Here is a 21,258-nt window from a genome sequence, read left to right as displayed (position 1 = left end):
TCCAGAAGAAGGCTTTTTGGCAAAGGTAGACCTAATTTCCTTATTATTTCTCCAACTCATAGGCATGCTTCTGTTCCAGGACCTTTGTACTTCCTTTGCCTGGAGCCTTCTTCTCCAGGGTGTCCCCACAGCCTGCTCCCTCCCCTCCTTTATGTCTCCTCTGCCCTGAGATGTTTCCTGGCCACCCTATTTAAACTGTCTGCTCCCACCATCAGCCCTCTTCCCCACAACACACAGACACACACACACACCACTCTCCTCCTTTCCTGATTTTTCTCCACAGTGTTTATCAACACCTGCCAAACTCTATATATTTTATTTATTGACTTGTCTATTTCTGTCTGCTCCCACCAGAATGCAAGGTCTCTGGGGGCCATGAGCATGGAGTTCTCATCTGTTTTGTTCATTGCTTTTCCCCAGAACAGAGCTTGGCACATAGTAGGTGCTCACAAAAGAGTTACTGAATGCTAAGCATGTTAAATCTAGAAAGAGGAGAAGGAATAAAGGAAGAGAAGAAAGTGGGGGGGGGAGTAAAAGAAGAAAGAGAAGGAGGAAAAAAGAGAGAGAGAGAGGGAGGCGAGTAGGGGGTGGAGAGAGAGAGAGAGAGCACAAGACGGTGTGTCTGAGAACTGGAAGGGGTTGGCATCAGTCTTCTTCCCAGCAAGCGCTGGGTTGTGTGCGGATCCAAGGCAAGCCTGGAGAGGCGTGGCAGCAGGTCCTGATCGGCCACGGACCTGCCGGGGTACTTTGGCAGCTTGTGGCCCGTGCTGTCATAGAGGTGAGACCGATCGACCCAGGAACAGGAGGGGAGGCCGTGAACTCTGCCAGGCAGATATCAGGGAGGCGTCTGGAAGAGGTGGCTCCTCCCCTTAAGCTCTGGGAAGGAGTTCAAACGTCCTTCCAGGTGCCGCGGGCATTCTAAAGCCCTGTTCTCATCTCCCCCATGCTAACAGGCGCCGGATCACCGTCTCTTGATTTCGCTTTGCGTCTGTTTCCTTAGTGTCTCACTGCAGCTCTGTCCGCAGGACTTGCTCAGGAAATGGTTGCTGGGTTGGATTGGGGTTGAAGACAAGCAGATTGGCCTGGAATCGTGAGTATCTCAGGATCAGGAGCCTAGAAGCTTTGCTCTTAGGTCTCAGATCTTGCCAGTCAGAGCCATAGGTTGTTCTAGGGTTTCTCCTGCCTCCAAAAAAGAGGTGGCATTACGGCATGGAAGAACAGTAGGCTTTTACCAGGTGAAAAAGAGAGTGATGTTGGTCCCTCCATCGGAGGGACCAACAGAAACAGAGTCAGAGAGGAAGACTCGTTCAGGGAATGTTTCCCGAGAACGAACAGCTGAATTGATTTTTCAAAGATAAAGCAAAACATGTCCTTGCTACCAAGTAGGTGTTTGGATCGCATTTTTAGCACAAGTTTTGGTGAAAGTTGAACTTGAGCCTGTTACATATGTACCAATAGACTGAGACCAAGACTGGGCTGGCTGTGTGTGTCTTCAGAGCAAACTGCCAACCTACAGAATGGCTGAAATCCAGTGAGGCTGCTACTCCCCCCGGAGTTAATTGGTTTACCGATCCAATTGCTGTTACTCCACAAATAAGTATCAACCAGCGAATATGTATTAGGCTTTGGGCTAGTGGCTGATAATGTGATGAAAAGCAAGACTGACAAGTTTCCTGCTCTCTAGGGGAAGGGGTAGGAGACGGATGTCATAAACAAGTAAAGAAATACATCAAAGAGAGTGAAAGATGATGTCAAAGTGCTGTGAGGGCTGTCGAGTTGCAGAAAGGTGAAATGGGCATGAGAAATTGCTAAATTACTTAGGTTTGGCTAGGTTAATGGGAGAAGTTAAAGTTAGCTGAATGTTGATAATTGGCAAAAGCTTATAAAGGGAAAAAAATCCAATTTAGTAGTTTGTTGAGTTGGGTCAGAATATTTCTATGATTTGTTGGTTTAATCTTAAGGAATATGATCACTGAATGTGAAATCATTTCAACTATATAAAATTTTCATCATTTGTACCTAAGTAGATAAATCATCTGTATATTTGCAGAAAGAAAAAAAATTTTTGTTGAATAATATATTGCATACAACATCAAAAAAAAACATGGTGGTAAGTGCTGTGCAGGGGGAAAACAGTGATATAGGATTAATGGGAGGAGGAGGAGCTACCTTGGGTAGATGGTCAGGGAGGGCCTCCTGGAAGAGGTGTCATTTAAGATGAGACCTAGAGGATTAGGAATGAAGAGCACCATGTCTTGCTAAGTATCAGTATTCTAGGCAGGGGGAACGGCAAGTGCCAAAGTCCTCAGTAGAAAAGCTTGGAATGTTCAAGAACAGGTTAACATGAGAGCACCCACTGTCACAGAAGGTCGGCCCTGGAGCTCATGCAGCCCATGTCCGACTTAATGTTGCTATTCGCAACATCCCTGGACATGACTTGGGCGTGAATCAGTGCTGGGGCAGGACCCCCAAGAAGGTGGGGAGCAGAGAATATTTGACAGCTTTTTCCATGCCATAGAGCAACTGAAGGGGTCCTGAGTTTTCTGGGTTTTTTTTTTCTTTTTAATCTTGGTAAAATGTAATATTTTTTCTACACTTTTACAAACCTATGAACCTAATCTTCGTAACTGGCATGACTGACTTCATGTGTTTCTGATGAGGCTCTCGTGTTCCCAACACCTAAAGAAAGCTCCTTTTCCTGTGGAATCATGTGAGGGCGTGACTCCCCCCCCACTCCATCCCCCCTGCCCCTACTACAGTTCTGTTCCTAAAAAGTGGTAAATAAAAAGTGCCCCTGGGGACAGGAAACTCACCACTCCCAAGACAGCTCATTATTTCCCCAGGACCCTGGAGTTGCTAGAAAAATCTTTCTTGTGTCTAGCTCAAACCTGACTCCTTGGGGTGCCCACACTTGGGGCCAGCTCTGCAGTGGAGCCACGTGGGACAACGATGCTGCTTTTTACCCCTGAATATCCTTCAGAAGTTTGGAGACAGAGGCTGGGTACCCCAAACCCCCTTCCAAACACCAGTCGGCCCCCATTCCGTCTATCTGACAGGCATCCTGTGACCCAGACACCCCCAGGTTTCAAGAAGCCCTCCTGGAGATGGGGCTCGGGAACAGGCACTCCCCTCCAGGTAAGGTCAGCTAGGACCTCATTCTGGGCACCCACTCCTGCCGTCACTGCCGACACAGCTGTTGCTTTTGTGATCTGACTGGTACCAGGCTTGGGGACCATACATATGACTGCTGAGCTGTGTCACCCACCCCTGTCCTTGTGTGCTTCAGTTCTGGGGATCTTAGGATAAGACCTATTCAGTCTCTTCTTACTGAAGTCACATCATCTTGCTATTGATCGAGGTCATTCTGGGACACTCAGCAGAAGAGTAAAACTCCTTAGCCTGACACCCAAGATTCTTTGTTGACACACCCAGTTGCATCTCTTCAGCTAGTCTTTCCCACCATTCCTAAATTCCTACTGTACACGTAGGAACTTCCCTTTTCTGAGCAGTCAAGAGCGCGCATGTCCGTCTTTCCTAGGAAGAAGAGCAAACATGAATTGAGCCTTTACTCTGTGCCAGCACAATTCTAAACGCCTGCCATGTGTCAACTCAGAACATAGGGATGAGGCAGGTAAAATGATTCACCCCATTATTCAGGTGGGTAAACTGAGGAGCAGAGCACTTGCCCGAGGTCACAGCTAATAAGTGGCACTTCCAGAACGCGGGCTCTTAGCTACCAAGCATCCTTGCCTGGTAAGTGTGTGTTCCCAGCTCTACATTCAGTGACATGATGTGAGTTGCATGAAATTGCTCAGGGTGAGAGTATTTACACGACAGAAATTGGCAAATGTTAAAAATCAGGGCTTTTTACCCCCCTGGAGGGTCATTTATTAAATATTTAATAGAATATCACTGCCTAATACCCTCAGCTACCCCGTCTGTTTGCAGTTCCCTGAATGAGCCCTTATAATTCATGCCTATGAGTCCTGCATGTGCTGTTCCTTCTACCTGAATGCCCTTCCTCACATTCTTGTCCTGGTGAACTCCAATCCACTTTCTCTCGCTCTCTTTTTTTTTTCATTTTTAAAAATTGTGGTAATATACACATAACCTAAAATTTACCATCTTAACCATTTGAAGTATGTAGTTCAGTGGCATTAACTACATTTATAGTGTCATGCAACCATTACCACCAGCCATCTTCATAACTCTTTTCATCTTATAAAACTAACACTCTGCATCCATTAAACATTAACTCCCCATTCTCCCTCCCCCAGCCTCTGGCAACCACTATTCTACTTTCTGTTTCTATGATGTTGATTAAGTATCTCATGTAAATGGAATCATACAGTCTTTTTTTTTTTCCATCAATTTATTTTATTTTTGGCTGCATTGGGTCTTTGTTGCTGCACACGGGCTTTCTCTAGTTGCAGTGAATGGGGGCTACTCTTCGTTGCGGTGCGCAGGCTCTCGGCGCGCAGGCTCAGTAGTTGTGGTACAAGGGCTTAGTTGCTCCGCGGCATGTGGGATCTTCCCGGACCAGGGCTCGAACCTGTGTCCCCTGCATTGGCAGGCGGATTCTTAACCACTGTGCCACCAGGGAAGCCCAGTCTATGTTTTTCTGTGACTGGTTTATTTCAGAATTCCCTCCCGTTTAAGGCTGAATACTATTCCATTGTATGTACACACCACATTTTACCTATGCATTCACCTGTCTGTGGACGCTTGGGTTGCTTCCATGTTTTAGCTACGTGAAGAATGCTGCTATCATCATGGTTGTACAAATATCTCTTTGAGACTCTGCTTTCAATGCTTTTGGGAACACATCCAGAAGTGGAATTGCTGGGGTGTATAGTAATTCTACTTTTAACTTTTGAGGAACCGCCATATACTGTTTTCCACAGCAACTGTACCGTTTTACATTCCTACCGACAGTGCACAAGGGTTCCAATTTCTCAAACCTACTTTTAGAGATTCAGTCCAGGTGCCTCCTCTTCTAGAAAGCCCTCAGTGACCTCTTCATCCTGGGATGGGTTCCTTTAATGTGCTTATAGTACATTTACTGAGCAACTACTATGGACTAGGCTCTGAACTGAGCACTTCAAACACGTGTTTGCAGAAGAGATGGTTTCTGCTCTCAAGGCACTCCCTGTCCCATTACCGATGAACACATGTGGGATCTTCCTGGACCGGGGCACGAACCCCTGTCCCCTTCATCAGCAGGCAGACTCTGAACCACTGCACCACCAGGGAAACCCTACTAATTCCATGTTTTAAAGTCACTTGGTAGGACAAGCAAAGCATTTCCAAGGTCTGGGCTGGGAGTTTATTGTTGCCCTGGGCTGAATGTTTATTGTTGAGTGAGAGTTAGTGCCAGATACTGCTTGACCTGGGATATCTTGGGACATCTGCCTAGAAATAAGACCTAAATCCCTGTACACGGATAACTCACCTTGAGAGAGGGGTAGAGAGAGAGGAGCAGGTCCCTTGAAAACATCTGCATTTGGGGGTCAACAGAGATGGGGGGTGAGCCGCCGGAGGAGAGATGGCAGACTGTGGCCTCTTGAAGGCCAGAGGGAAAGAGTTTCAAGAAGGAGGAGGTGATCAGTGGGATGGAGTGTTCAAGAGAAGCTCAAGCTTGGGCAATGCCAGGCTTTGGGGGATCCCTGAGAGCTGGCTTAGGGATGCAACAAAAGGTACACAGCAAGGGGTTCAGAAGAGAGTGGGTGATGGACAAGAGGAGGTGTCTCTGTCCTGAATTTTGGCTTTTAGAGGAAAAAGAGCTGGAGAGAGGTCAGCAGAGGCAAGCGATGTTTTCCTTTTTTTTTTGTTTTGGCTTCCTTTTGTTTGGTTTAGGATGGTGAAGCTTGTATATACCTGTAGGCAGCAGAAGGAATTGGTTGAGAAAAAGAAATGAAAATGCAGAACAGAGAGGACTTTTCCCCACAGCGGTTACTGCCCTTGGACGTACTGTATATTTACTGGATGCCTTTACTATCTGTTTTCCCAACCAGAAGAGAAGCTGTCCTATTCACAGTGGATCCCCAGCAGTAACCTGGCAGAGATTAGACACTCGATAAGTACTTTCCGTATTGAAATGAATTCACAGCGTTCCTGCGGGTGCCTCGTGCTTAGGTCCTGGGAAGAGAAGGGCTCATTGGAGCCCAAGGAGGGGCTCCTCTCTGATACTGCCGTGAGGGGAGGGGGAGAGAAAAGGGAGTCAAGAGCAAGGAGAGGAAGGAACTCACACCCACATCTTCTCAGAAAATTATGTGTTGGGGGGGGGGTGTCAGGGAAAATGGGCCATGGATGGAGAATAACCCTGACTGTGGTTATTCCCTCCTCTGTGTCTCTCCCGGAAGCCTCCCAGGCGTCTGGCGTGCTTCAGGAAATAGCTACTTCTGAGCGCAGACGGGAAAGATATCCCCAGGGGTCTTGAGGGGTGAAGTAAGGCTTTCTGTGGGAGTTACCATGCATCCTGGAGCTGGCCCAGGTGGGGTGTAAGAGGTGGGCAGGGAGGCCCTTAAAACCAGCTGGGCCCAGCTCCTGCCCCTACTCCAGACCGAGGACAGAGAGAAGGTGTCACTGGTGAGGAATCTCATTCTGGGGGCTGCCTTGCCCGAGGGGGGTGGGGTCAGGGCCTATAGAGGGATGGGGCTGTGAGAGGAGACCCCTGGCCCCTCATGGCCTCCCCTAGATTTCGGGGAGGTCTCAGTAGCACCTTCTGTGTAGTGGGGGTTTGGTGCTGTTGATCATCTCCATCCAGGAGACATGAACTGGGATGCAGGGGGGTGGTCCTGGGAGCAGGGGGGCCGCTGTATGTAGACTTGGAGGACCTGTCTCTCCAGTGACCCGGCCACTCCCCGGCCCCCATGTCTCCATGCTTCTGTCAGGCTGTCTGTCTCCACTCTCCCCACCTCACATTACCGCAGCCAGAGCTCCACTCCACAATTATCTCTTGGCCTCGCTCATTCTCCTCCGTGGTTGCCTGATAAAAATATCCAACCCCACATCCTTCTGCTGGAAGCCTCCTTTGGAATCCGTCGATGGTCCACTTTCCCGGCCTCCAGAGCAGCTATTTCAATGCCTCTGCCACGTCCTCTGTGAAACTTCTTTTGTGCACCTCCTCACTCCTCTGTGTGGGACCTGGCACTGCTCCCTCACGTCAACAGCCATGTCCCAAGATGATCTAATGTGCACCTGGGATTTTGGTTTTCTTCAGGTATGGTGAAGGCAACAGATCAGGAGACGATTGCGTTTAAAATCTAGTTTGTTACAGTTTCCAGGAGAAGGGGACGTACCACACCTAGCAGGGCCACACAGAGAAGCACCAGGGTTGATCAGGAGACAGAAGAAATGAGGGAAAGCATGGCCCAGAGCCTGCATTGTGTCTTCTGTGGCTAAGGCAAGACAGGCCAGGGTAAACAGTTTAGGACAGGCTAGCTTGAATAATTTCAGTGGACTTCAGGCCGTAGGGGTGGTGCCCGGTGGTCTGGTCCCGGCCCTGGGGCGATTTAGGCCAGGGGAAATATTGGCTGGGAGTGTGGAATTGAGATAGAGGAAGTGGTTGGGCATGGGAGTTTAGGATCGGTTGGTTTGCACTTGAAAGCCATGTTCACAGGAGAGTGTTTTGCTTTATCTAGGGATTAGCTAGTCTTGGAGGGGCTGTCTCTTTCCAGCCCAGCAAGGTCCCCAAGATGTTAAAGTGTCATGAAATATAGAAAATGAACAAGATGATTAGTACCCAGGGGCTGTTCAGAAGCAGCGGAGTAGGGCCAGTCAAAGGAGTAGATTCACAGTCCTGAGCTGAATCCTTGGGCAACTCACTTTCCCTTCCTGAGGCTCCATTTCTTCACCTGTAAAGTCAACAACTGCTATTCTCTCTTTCAACAAATGCCTGTTACAGGGCAGACACTGCCAGTAGGTTTCACAGTACCCACGTGTTAGGGTCATTTGCAGGTTTAAGGAGACAGTGGATGGTGTCTGGCACGTCTTAGGTGCCCAGTACATGGTAGCTGGTGTCCTCCTCCTGTCACAGCTCCAGGAAGCAGTGAGGAAGATTGGCTTGGAAGGGTAAGGTCTAGGGTCATTTTCCTTGTCTGTTTAGAGCCCTCAGAGCGGAGGCTGTGGGCGGACAGAACCCTCAGGAATGTTCTTGGAACTCAGAGGAGCTGCTGGACAAAGGATGGCATGGAGAGGCCAGCCCAGCTGCTGGGAGCCCTGGGGAGTTGGAGGTTGTGTGTTTGGAGCCAGGCCACAGGAGGTACCAGGGGCCCGGTGCAGAGCTCTCAGAGTGACCACGGAACTCGGGGATCGGAGACAGCAGGGCATCGGAGTGGAATCCTGGCAGACTATAGGTCAGCTGAGCAGCTCTGGGTGAACAAGGACTTTGGGATCCAGAGAGGGAAGGGAAGCAGGCAGCCACTGGTAAGGAACTCCTAAGAGGCCAAGTTAGAATCCATCACTGGCCCGAGACATAAGGAATTTCCCTTGCCTTCTGGGTGTGATTGTTTTGGACTTGCGGCTAGTGATTCATGCGTTTGTCAAAGGTAGATGCTGGGGAGGGAAGCTGGGGCCTCCAGGCCCATGGGATAGAGCATGTGAAGGACCCCAGCCCGCTCCGCTCAGAGGGGAACACATCCCTCTAGGGAGGGAGGATGTATGGGGCAGTGAGCGACGCGCCAGGCTTGGGTTTGAACGTCACCTCCACTTTTTATCAGCTGCGTAACTTCTGGCAGGTTGTTTGAGCTCTCTGAGCCTCCATTTCTGCACTGGCAAAATGAGAACTGTTGGGGAGGAAGACATTTTCTACCCTTCTAAGTTCTCTTGGCTGGTCTAAGAATTAAATCGACATGGGATACACTAACAGGAGAAAATCAAACAAAAGTTTAGTAACACGTACACATGGGAGAGACCCAGGAAAACTAAGGAACTCACCAAAATGGCCCAAGCCCTTACCTTAAATACCATCTTCTGCTAAAGACCAGAGAGGATGTTGGGGGTAGGGCTTTGGGACTTCAAAGGGGAGGAAGGCAATTCACATAGAGTTGGAAAAGCAGATGTTTGTTATGCAAATGTTTGCTGGGCCTGCAGAGACTATGGAACACAGGGTCGACTCTGGTTTCTAGGCCCTGTCAAGTTTCTCCAGCCACAGCTATTCCCGTATTCCTTACAGATACCTCTATAATAGTTCTGTTCCGGGAACAGAACCTTTATCTAAATTCTTAAGGCAGCTAAGGGAGAGGTAAAAAGAAAGACTCCCCTAATCTTCTGTTTCTTAAAATTCATCAGCCTAAATTAATCCTTATGCCAAAGAGACACACTTTGGCGTTCAAATTTTGCTCCCCTACAGAACAAGGATACCTACCCTTCAGAGCTGTTGTGAGTACCCAGGGTTGACTTATTTTTGTAGGTAGACATGGTGCCTCGGGCCCATGAAAATGTTTTAATTTTAAATTCTTTTAAAATCAGGAGAAAAAATAATATAATATAATGAACGTATAAGAATGAATCCAGCCTGGATTGTTTTTATACCAACACAGCTGTAAAATATAATTGAAAAAGAATTTTCAGGAAGGAGCGATTGTGTTGGGGGTATTTGCCATGGGAAAATTCTCTCCCATCTCTAATGGGGACAACGGCCCAGGGTGCCCCTCTCCTCCCAGGGACCCCTTGGGTCAACTCCTTGAGGTTTTTGCCTCATTTTTCCAGCTGCTGTTGCCTGTTTACTGCCCAACTTGAGAGGGTGGGGCCTGGTGGGCCATGGAGTGGCCCTCCCCAGCCAGAAGTGGGTCTGAATGGGCCATGAGGGCCTCTCCCGATCGACATGTCATGGGCTGTGTTTTCTTTTCCAGAACCCTGGAGATGAAGGGCCTCCTCACACTGGCTTGGTTCCTGGCTTGTAGTAAGTGCTTGCCCCGAGACCTCTGAACTTTTGACATTTCACCCCACAGAAACAATAAGGTAGTGGAAAGGAGACCAGTCTTGGAAGTCCTGACGACCTGATTTTGAATCCTGGCCCTACCCTGACCATGTCGATTTCAGCAAGAGCCTCTGTCTCCTTATCTGTGACACAGAATAATAGTCGACCGGTTGGGCTGCTGCAGGATTCTAGGAGGGGATATGGAAAGATTGTGCCATGTGGAAGACATGGGGCTTGTAGACATGGGAGGCAGATTTTTTACTTTGATGCCAAATAAAATACGATAAAACTATCACAACACAAGATCCTTATATAAATATTCCATTCCACAATTCCTGGGCATTCTCTGCTCAGGCCTGTCCAGGTTTTCTACATGTCCCACCTGCTGCCACCTCCCAGCTGGAGGGAACTGCCCAGCGTGGGGGGAGCCTGGCTTTAGGCCTCCCCTGCAGCCCCGTCACCATGTACACAACCTCTGACAGGCTGTCCTACTGATGCCTTGGCAGATCCCTGGAGACTGCAGGGAGAGTGGGAGAGTGCCTCTGGCTCCCTGCAAAACCCTGGGCAAGTCACCTTCCCCTCTGAGCTACAGTTGCCCAACTGTAAGATGAGGGAGCTGCCTCCAGTGATCTCTACAGGGCCCACACTGCTCTAAGATTCTGTGCCTCCCGTTCCAGATGGTGTCAACCGCGGGGAGGGACGGGTGTATCATCAGGAGACACAGGAAGTGCCTGTCTGCCTGCTTCATACTGATACGATATTCATTATCCTGAACATTTCTTGGTCACTTACTATGTGTCTGTCACTGTGCTAGAAATTTACATACTTTATCGTTTTTCAACCCTCATGACACCTCCAAAAGGTAGGCGTTCATTTTAGGCACCCCCCCCCCGCCCCTGCATTTTGCAGATGAGGAAACTGAGGCTCTGAGAGATGAAGTGACCTATTCAACATCATACTGTGAATTAGTGGCAGAGCTGGGATCGTCCACGTCCAAACTTCTAATCCCTTCTCTATCTGTTTGCCCTCACGTTTCTCATTCCTCTCCCATGAATGGGGAGGATAAAAAAGGGACACATTGGTCCCTCCAAGCCTCAAGGTGAGAGAAAGGGAGGGAGCACGTGGGAAAGTGGGCCTGGAACGGGTTTGCCTGGGCTGTCTTTCAGGTGTGCCTGCTGTCCCAGGGAGCTTGCTGCAGCTGAAGGTGATGATTGAGAAGGTGACTAGGAAGCCCGCCCTGATGAGCTATGGCTTCTACGGCTGTTACTGTGGCTGGGGGGGTCAAGGAACCCCCAAGGATTGTACTGATTGGTGAGTTAATTGTCATAACTGCCCTTTATGCTCCAGGCTCTGTATCCACATTATCTCATCTAATTCGATATCAATTCTGAAAGATGAGTATTAAAGCACCATTTTATAGATAAGAAAACTGAGTCTTAGAGAAGTTAACTGACTTGCCAAAGATACATCTAGTAACTCCCTGAATCTCAGTGCCTGATATATCAGTTGATCTATCACTACATAACAAACCACCCCAAAATGTAGTAGCCTAAAGCGATGACAACCCCTTATTTTGCTAAGATTCTGCCACTTGGGCAGGGCCTGGCGGGATGGCTTGTCTCTTCTCCACCTGGCTCCGGCTTGGGCCGCTCCGCTGAGGCTGGGCGATCTGCTTTCTAGAATGATTGATTACTCCTATGGCTGGCAAGTTGTTGCTGTTTGCTGGCTGGGAGCTCAGCTGAGGCTGTGGGCCAGGGGCCTCAGTTCCTCTCACTTAAGCCTCTCTCTAAGGTTCCTCACAGCACGGTGCCTCTTGGGTTTCAAGAGTGAGTGTTCCAGAACGGCATGACAAAAGAGCATGGTGTTTTTGTGATCCAGCATCAGAAATTCTACTGTGTCACTTCCACTGTTCTCTTCCTCAAGGCAGTCACAAAGGCTTTAAGAGAGAGGGGGCCTAGTTTCCGCCTCTTGATTGGGAAGTGGCAATGTTCTAGAAGAACATGTGAGATGGGAGAGATTGCTCTTTGAAAAATACAATCTGCTGGGTTAACAATTCTTATACAGCTAGACACGTATAAGGGGATGAGGGGCTTAAACAAATGGAGGGCAGATGGTTGGAGCCAAGCTTGTCGCTGCTGGAGTGGGAGTTTACAGACCAGACAAGCAGGGACAGGAAGCTAGAATGATCTATGTGATAATGGATTAGAGTTGGAGACTTCAGTATAAACTCCTAGTTAGCTGTATATAGATGCAGATGGTTACATATAAAAATATGTAGAGATATGTGTAATTACGTGGGTTAATATAGACACATATTTTTTTTACTCTGTCGTCTGAGAGGCCCTAAAAGAAACAATACCCCAGAAGCAAGAAGCAGCACCTAGTGCCCAGACCTGGTTTCTGACACCATTCTCCAATAAGAGGAACCAAGGCTCCTTGGAGAGATGGCTGATCCTAGGACGAGGGCAGGAAATATACAAGAAGAACCTGGAGCTTTTTGTAGTGCCCCAAATTAAGGAAGGGCTCGAACGAAACAAACCCAAACCAAACCCCTCATTGATAGGAATATGTCAAAGAGCACAGGAGCCAACTGGGAGAGCCCCCTAATGGCCAAAACTGGAACAACATGGGCAGCAAAATAAACCCATAACCCATCTCATCATGACAAAAACATCAAAGAAATCCCAGCATCCTACAAAAGACTTGACCACCATTCCTCAGAATTGTCAAGGTCATCGAAAACAAGGAAAGTGTGACAGACGGCCACAGGCAAGAGGAGCCTAAAGAGATGGGACAAGTACATGTAACATGGTGTCCATCACTGGATCTTGGAATAGAAAAGAACATTTAGGTAAAAACTAAGAAAATCTAAAGAAACTATGGACTTTTACAATTAATGAATCAATAGTGATATATTATTATTTAATTAGTTAACATTTATTTAATAATATATCAGTATTGGTTTGTTAGCCGTAACAAACATATTATACTCATAAAAAGTGTTGATAATAGGGGAAACTGGGTGTGGGGTAAAAGGGGGCATTTGGTACAATCTTCTCAATTTTTCTGTAAATCTAAATTTTAAAAAAATGCAGTTGCCCACAGCTATCACAATTGAAGTTTAGTTTTTGCTCATTTGACCATGTGAATCACATATCAATTCCAGGACCCAGGTTTCTCCTGTCTCGTGACTTTCCCCATGGCCTCAGAGTCCTTGGCTGGGTCATCTCCATCCAGCTGAGATGGAGAGAGAGAGAGTGGAGGACAGAGTGGGAATTCTTTTTTTAACATCTTTATTGGAGCATAATTGCTTTACAATGGTGTGTTAGTTTCTGCTTTATAACAAAGTGAATCAGCTATACATATATCCCCATATCTCCTCCCTCTTGCGTCTCCCTCCCACCCTCCCCATCCCACGCCTCTACGTGGTCACAGAGCCCTGAGCTGATCTCCCTGTGCTACGTGGCTACTTCCCACTAGCTATCTATTTTACATTTGATAGTATATATAAGTCCATGCCACTCTCTCACTTTGTCCCAGCTTAACCTTCCCCCTCCCTGTGTCCTCAAGTCCATTCTCTACGTCTGCGTCTTTATTTCTGTCCTACCCCTAGATTCTTCAGAACCATTTTTTATATTTTTATTTTTTTAGATTCCATATATATGTGTTAGCATATGGTATTTGTTTTTCTCTTTCTGACTTACTTCACTCTGTATGACAGACTCTAGGTCCATCCACCTCACCACAAACAACTCAGTTTCGTTTCTTTTTATGGCTGAGTAATATTCCATTGTATATATGTGCCACATCTTCTTTAGCCATTCATCTGTTGATGGACACTTAGGTTGCTTCCATGTCCTGGCTGTTGTAAATAGAGCTGCAATGAACATTTTGGTACATGACTCATTTTGAATTATGGTTTTCTCGGGGTATATGCCCAGCAGTGGGATTGCTGGGTCATATGGTAGTTCTATTTTTAGTTTTTTAAGGAAGCTCCATACTGTTCTCCATAGTGGCTGTATCAATTTACATTCCCACCAACAGAGCAAGAGGGTTCCCTTTTCTCCACACCCTCTCCAGCATTTATTGTTTGTAGATTTTTTGATGATGGCCATTCTGACTGGTGTGAGGTGATACCTCATTGTAGTTTTGATTTACATTTCTCTAATGATTAATGATGTTGAGCATCCTTTCATGTGTTTGTTGGCAATCTGTATATCTTCTTTGGAGAAATGTCTTTTTAGGTCTTCTGCCCATTTTTGGATTGGGTTTTTGTTTTTTTGATATTGAGCTGCATGAGCTGCTTGTAAATTTTAGAGTTCAATCCTTTGTCAATTGCTTCATTTGCAAATATTTTCTCCCATTCTGAGGGTTGTCTTTTCGTCTTGTTTATGCCTTCCTTTGCTATACAAAAGCTTTTGTTTCATTAGGTCCCATTTGTTTATTTTTGTTTTTATTTCCGTTTCTCTAGGAGGTGGGTCAAAAAGGATCTTGCTGTGATTTATGTAATAGAGTGTTCTGCTTAGGTTTTCCTCAAAGAGTTTTATAGTGTCTGGCCTTATATTTAGGTCTTTAATCCATTTTGAGTTTATTTTTGTGTATGGTGTTAGGTAGTGTTCTAATTTCATTGTTTTACATGTAGCTGTTCAGTTTTCCCAGCACCACTTATTCAAGAGGCTGTCTTTTCTCCATTGTATATTCTTGCCTCCTTTACCAAAAATAAGGTGACCATATGTGCGTGGGTTTATCTCTGGGCTTTCTATCCTGTTCCATTGATCTATATTTCTGTTTTTGTGCCAGTACCATACTGTCTTGATCACTGTAGCTTTGTAGTACAGACTGAAGTCTGGGAGCCTGATTCCTCCAGCCCGTTTTTCTTTCTCAAGATTGCTTTGGCTATTCGGGGTATTTTGTGTTTCCATACAAATTGTGAAATTTTTTATTCTAGTTCTGTGAAAAATGCCATTGGTAGTTTGATAGTGATTGCACTGAATCTGTAGATTGCTTTGGGTAGTATAATCATTTCACAATGTTGATTCTTCCAATCCAAGAACATGGTGTATCTCTCCATTGGTTTGTATCATCTTTAATTTCTTTCATCAGTGTCTTATAGTTTTCTGCATACAGGTCTTTTGTCTCCTTAGGTAGATTTATTCCTAGGTATTTTATTCTTTTTGTTGTGATGGTAAATGGGAGTGTTTCCTTAATTTCTCTTTCAGATTTTTCATCATTAGTGTATAGGAATGCCAGAGATTTCTGTGCATTAATTTTGTATCCTGCTACTTTACCAGATTCATTAATTAGTTCTAGCAGTTTTCTGGTAGCATCTTTAGGATTCCCTATGTATAGTATTATGTCATCTGCAAACAGTGACAGCTTTACTTCTTCTTTTCTGATTTGGATTCCTTTTATTTCTTTTTCTTCTCTCATTGACGTGGCTAAAGCTTCCAAAACTATGTTGAATAATAGTGGTGGGAGTGGACAACCTTCTCTTCTTCCTGATCTTAGAGGAAATGGTTTCAGTTTTTCACCATTGAGGATGATGTTGGCTGTGGGTTTGTCATATCTGGCCTTTATTATGTTGAGGTAAGCTCCCTCTCTGCCTACTTTCTGGAGGGATTTTATCGTAAATGGGTGTTGAATTTGTCAAAAGCTTTTTCTGCATCTATTGAGATGATCATATGGTTTTTCTCCTTCACTTTGTTAATATGGTGTATCACATTGATTGAATTGCGTATATTGAAGAATACTTGCATTCCTGGGATAATCCCCACTTGATCATGGTGTATGATCCTTTTAATGGATTCTGTTTGCTTGTATTGAGGATTGTTGCATTTATGTTCATCAGTGATATTGCCTGTAGTTTTCTTTCTTTGTGACATCTTTGTCTGGTTTTGGTACCAGGGTGATGGTGGCCTCAGAGAATGAGTTTGGGAGTGTTCCTCCCTCTGCTATATTTTGGAAGAGTTTGAGAAGGATAAGTGTTAGCTCTTCTCTTAATGTTTGACAGAATTCACCTGTGAAGCCATCTGGTCCTGGGCTTTTGTTTGTTGGAAGATTTTTAATCACAGTCTCAATTTCAGTGCTTGTGATTTGTCTGTTTATATTTTCTATTTCTTCCTGGTTCAGACTTGGAAGGTTGTGCTTTTCTAAGAATTTGTCCATTTCTTCCAGTTTGTCCATTTTATTGGCATAGAGTTTCTTATAGTAATCTCTCATTATCCTTTGTATTTCTGCAGAGTCGGTTGTTACTTCTCCTTTTTCATTTCCAATTCTATTGATTTGAGTCTTCTCCCTTTTTTTCTTGATGAGTCTGGCTAATGGTTTATCAATTTTGTTTATCTTCTCAAAGAACCAGCTTTTAGCTTTATTGATCTTTGCTATTGTTTCCTTCATTTCTTTTTCATTTATTTCTGATCTGATCTTTATGATTTCTTTCCTTCTGCTAACTTAGGGGGGTTTTTGTTCTTCTTTCTCTAATTGCTTTAGGTGTAGGGTTAAGTTGTTTATTTGAGATGTTTCTTGTTTCTTGAAGTAGGATTTTATTGCTATAAACTTCCCACTTAGAACTGCTTTTGCTGCATCCCATAAGTTTTGGGTCATCGTGTTTTCATTGTCATGTGTTTCTAGGTTTTTAAAATTTTCTCTTTGATTTCTTCAGTGATCTCTTGGTTATTTAGTAGTGTATTGTTTGGCCTCCACGTGTTTGTATTTTTTACAGATTTTTTTCCTCTAACTGATATCTAGTCTCATAGCATTATGGTCAGAAAAGGTACTTGATACGATTTCAATTTTCTTAAATCTACCAAGGCTTGATTCGTGACCCAAGATATGATCTATCCTGGAGAATGTTCCATGAGCACTTGAGATGAAAGTGTATTCTGTTGGTTTTGGATGGAATGTCCTATATATATCAATTAAGTCCATCTTGTTTAATGTACATTTAAAGCTTGTGTTTCCTTATTTATTTTCATTTTGGATGATCTGTCCATTGGTGAAAGTGGGGTGTTAAAGTCCCCTACTATGATTGTGTTACTGTTGATTCCCCCTTTTATGGCTGTTAACGTTTGCTTTATGTATTGATGTGTTCCTATGTTGGGTGCATAAATATTTACAATTGTTATATCTTCTTCTTGGATTGATCCCTTGATCATTATGTAGTGTCATTCTTTGTCTCTTGTAATAGTCTTCATTTTAAAATCTATTTTGTCTGATATGAGAATTGCTACTCCAGCTTTCTTTTTCTTTTTTTTTGCGGTACGCGGGCCTCTCACTGTTGTGGCCTCTCCTGTTGCAGAGCACAGGCTCCAGACGTACAGGCTCAGCGGCCATGGCTCACGGGCCCAGCCGCTCCCCAGCATGCGGGATCTTCCCGGACCGGGATACAAACCCACGTCCCCTGCATTGGCAGGCAGACTCTCAACCACTGCGCCACCAGGGAAGCCCTCCAGCTTTCTTTTGATTTCTATTTGCATGCAATATCTTTTTCCACACCCTCACTTTCAGTCTGTATGTGTTCCTAGGTCTCTTGTAGACAGCATATATTTGGGTCTTGTGTTTGTATTCATTCAGCCAGTCTATGTCTTTTGGTTGGAGCATTTAATTGATTTACATTTAAGGTAGTTATCAATATGTATGTTCCTATTACCATTTTCTTAATTGTTTTGGGTTTGTTATTGTAGGTCTTGCCCTTCTCTTGTGTTTCCCACTTAGAGAAGTTCCTTTAGCATTTGTTGTAAAGCTGGTTTGGTGGTGCTGAATTCTCGTAGCTTTGTAAAGCTTTTGATTTCTCCATTGAATCTGAATGAGATCCTTGCTGGGTAGAGTAATCTTGGTTGTAGGTTTTTCCCTTTCATCACTTTAAATATCCTGCCACTCCCTTCTGGCTTGCAGAGTTTCTGCTGAAAGAGCAGCTGTTAACCTTCTGGGGATTCCCTTGTATGTTATTTGTTGTTTTTCCCTTGCTGCTTTTAATATTTTTTCTTTGTATTTAGTTTTTGATAGTTTGATTAATATGTGTCTTGGCATGTTTCTCCTTGGATTTATCCTATATGGGACTCTCTGCCCTTCCTGGACTCGATTGACTATTTCCTTTCCCATATTAGGGAAGTTTTCGACTATAATCTGTTCAAATATTTTCTCAGTCCGTTTCTTTTTCTCTTCTTCTTCTGGGACCCCTATACTTCAAATGTTGGTGCATTTAATGTTGTCCCAGAGGTCTCTGAGACTGCCCTCAATTCTTTTCATTCTTTTTTGTTTATTCTGCTCTGTGGTAGTTATTTCCACTGTTTTATCTTCCAGGTCACTTATCTGTTCTTCTGCCTCAGTTATTCTGCTATTGATTCTTTCCAGAGAATTTTTAATTTCATTTATTGTGCTGTTCATCATCGTGTGTTTGCTCTTTAGTTCTTCTAGGTCCTTGTTAAACGTTTCTTGTATTTTCTCTATTCTATTTCCAAAATTTCTGTTATCTTTACTATCATTACTCTGAATTCTTTTTCAGGTAGACTGCCTATTTCCTCTTCATTTGTTTGGTCTGGTGGGTTTTTACCTTGCTCCTTCATCTGCTGTGTGTTTTTCTGTCTTCTCATTTTGCTTAACTTACTGTGTTTGGGGTCTCCTTTTCACAGGCTGCAGGTTTGTAGTTCCCATGTTTTTGGTGTCTGCCCCCAGTGGCTAAGATTGGTTCAGTGTGTTGTGTAGGCTTCCTGGTGGAGGAGACTGGTGCGTGTGTTCTGGTGGATGAGGCTGGATCTTGTCTTTCTGGTGGGCAGGACCACGTCTGGTGGTGTGTTTTGGGGTGTCTGTGACCTTATTATGATTTTTGGTAGCCTCTCTGCCAATGGGTGAGGTTGTGTTCCTGTCTTGCTAGTTGTTTGGCAAAAGGTGTCCAGTACTGTAGATTGCTGGTTGTTCAGTGGAGCTGGGTCTTAGCTTTGAGATGGAGATCTCTGGGAGAGCTCTCGCTGTCTGATATTATGTGGAGCTGGAAGGTCTCTGGTGGACCAATGTCCTGAACTTGGCTCTCCCACCTCAGAGGCACAGGCCTGACACCCAACCAGAGCACCAAGACCCTATCAGCCACACGACTCAGAAGAAAAGGGAGAAAAAAAAAATTATTAAAATAAAAAAAATTATTAAAAATAAAAAATAATAAAAAAAAGAAAGAAAGAAGAGAGCAACGAAACCAAAAAAGAAATCCACAAATTATAACAAGCGCTAAAAACTATACTAAAAAAAACCCAAAAAACAAAAACAGACAGAACCATAGGACAAGTGGTCAAAACAAAGCTATACAGACAAAATCACACAAAGAAGCATATACATACACACTCACAAAAAGAGAAAACGGAAAAAAATATATATATATATATATGAAAAAAATATATATATATAAAAAAGGAAGAGAGCAACCGAATCAATAAAGAAATCTACCAATAGTAATAAACTCTAAATGCTAAACTAAGATAAACATAAAACCAGAAACAAATTAGATGCAGGAAGCAAACCCCAAGTCTACAGTTGCTCCCAAAGTCCACCGCCTCAATTTTGGGATGATTCGTTGTCTCTTCAGGTATTCCACAGATGCAGCGTACATCAGGTTGATTGTGGAGGTTTAATCACTGCTCCTGAGGCTGCTGGGAGAGATTTCCCTTTCTCTTCTTTGTTTGCACAGATCCTGGGGTTCAGCTTTGGATTTGGCCCCACCTCTGTGTGTAGGTCTCCTGAGGGTGTCTTTTCCCTTTTGAGAAGTGTGAGGTCTTCTGTCAGCGTTCAGTAGGTGTTCTGTAGGAGTTGTTCCACATGTAGATGTATTTCTGATGTATTTGTGGGGAGGAAGGTGATCTCCATGTCTTACTCCTCCGCCATCTTGAAGGTCTCCTAGAGTGGCAGATTTTTATGGGTAGGTCTAGAAGTGCTGTACATTTTCCAGGGTGCCAGCCTCGTCATGTGACCACACGTACTTGCAAGGGGGGCTGGGAAATGTAGTCTCACCGTGGGCCCAGGAGGAAAGAGCTGGTCCGTGAACTGGTACATGTGTGGGACAGACTTAATGGAAGAGCAGGAAGGACTCAGCCATATTATGAGATTCTGTCTTGGTCAGATCTCACCAACCATGATGGCCTCTGCTCAGGGGACAGGCCCATTCTGCTCAGGATCTAAACCTCTTGCATTGACAGGTGCTGTTGGATGCATGACCACTGCTACGCGCGGCTGGAGAAAAAAGGCTGCAATGCCTTGACACAGGTGTACAGATACAGAATTGCATGCGGCCTGGTCACCTGTGGTAAGGCTGGGGCTTCCATTCAGGCCACTGGAAGAGCCTGGGTCCCTGCTGCCTCTGAGGTCAGGTGCCCCAAGAGGTCAGCCAGTCTATATCTTGGTGGGGCAGAGATGGGGGCAACAGGGGCAGAATTATTGCAGCTGTATCTGACCTCTAGGGGGCGGGCGGAAACATCTTAGACTCAGCATGTATTAGGAGTCAAGTGCTTTCCATATGTCCTTTTGCTCGCTGTGGGGTGGCTTTAGTGTCCCCACTTTACAGATGAGGAAACAGACTCAAAGGCTTGCCAGTGCACACAGCTAGAGTCGGGATTCAAGCTCAGGTCCTTCTGAGTTCAAAGCTAAATCTGGGGATGGTGTCTCCTCTCTGAGAACTGAAGTTCCTCCAGAGACAGGGCTGTCTCCCTCACCAGACTGAGAGCTCCCAGTCTGATGGGGAGGGAATGCGTGTCCTCCATCAGACTGGGGACTCCCTGAGGGCAGGAGCTGAAACCTCGCCCTGGGCAGCAGCTGTGCCTCTTCCATCAGGTTTTGCACCCCCAGTGTAGATGCTGTGCCTCCCACGTTAGACTGAGGGCAGGAAGGAGACTGGGGAGTCTGCTCAGGCTAGCAGCAAGTCCGGACTGAAGCAAGTCCAGAGTCAGTGTCACAGAGCATCTCTTCTTCCTCATCCTGCATTTGGTGTCCTGTTTGCAGGACGTGGGTCCCTCTGCCAGATGCAGCTCTGCGCCTGTGACCGGCGTTTCGTCTACTGCCTGAAAAGAAACATGAGGAGCTACAACCCTCTTTATCAATACTTTCCCAACTTCCTCTGCATCTAGTCGCCTCAGTGAGCTCCTCCTGGACCAAGATTCTTACACCCTCTCCTACAGCACAGAGCTTACCCACTCTGCTGGAATCCCCAGAGAGGCTCCCAGGCCTGGGACCTCATTCTTTCTTGATGTTCCACTGGGCTCGGAGGAGGCCCACAGCCACACTTCATCCTCCAGAGTTCCAGGAGCGTGACTCTGGTCATTAGACTTGGCAAGGTCAGGGTCCCCGGCCTCCACTTG

The 21,258-nt window shown here is 45.4% G+C and overlaps 1 protein-coding gene across 1 annotated transcript; it reads left to right on the top strand.

The window, feature by feature from the left end:
- Nucleotides 1-9,815: 9,815 nt before the first annotated feature.
- Nucleotides 9,816-21,027, top strand: LOC309835145 (phospholipase A2 group V-like; the record flags this gene model as incomplete). Its single annotated transcript, XM_082674485.1, has 4 exons — nt 9,816-9,904; nt 11,089-11,233; nt 20,104-20,210; nt 20,903-21,027. Exons 1-4 carry the CDS (start codon nt 9,832-9,834, stop codon nt 21,025-21,027), a joined length of 450 nt encoding a protein of 149 aa, XP_082530611.1. The 5' UTR covers nt 9,816-9,831.
- Nucleotides 21,028-21,258: the final 231 nt, after the last annotated feature.

This window comes from Grampus griseus (genome assembly GCF_964374135.1).
Source record: "Grampus griseus genome assembly, chromosome: 1".
Lineage (NCBI taxonomy): Eukaryota > Metazoa > Chordata > Mammalia > Artiodactyla > Delphinidae > Grampus > Grampus griseus.
The sequence above is the reverse complement of the archived record's forward strand: the minus strand, read 5'-3'. Positions and strand labels throughout refer to the sequence as shown.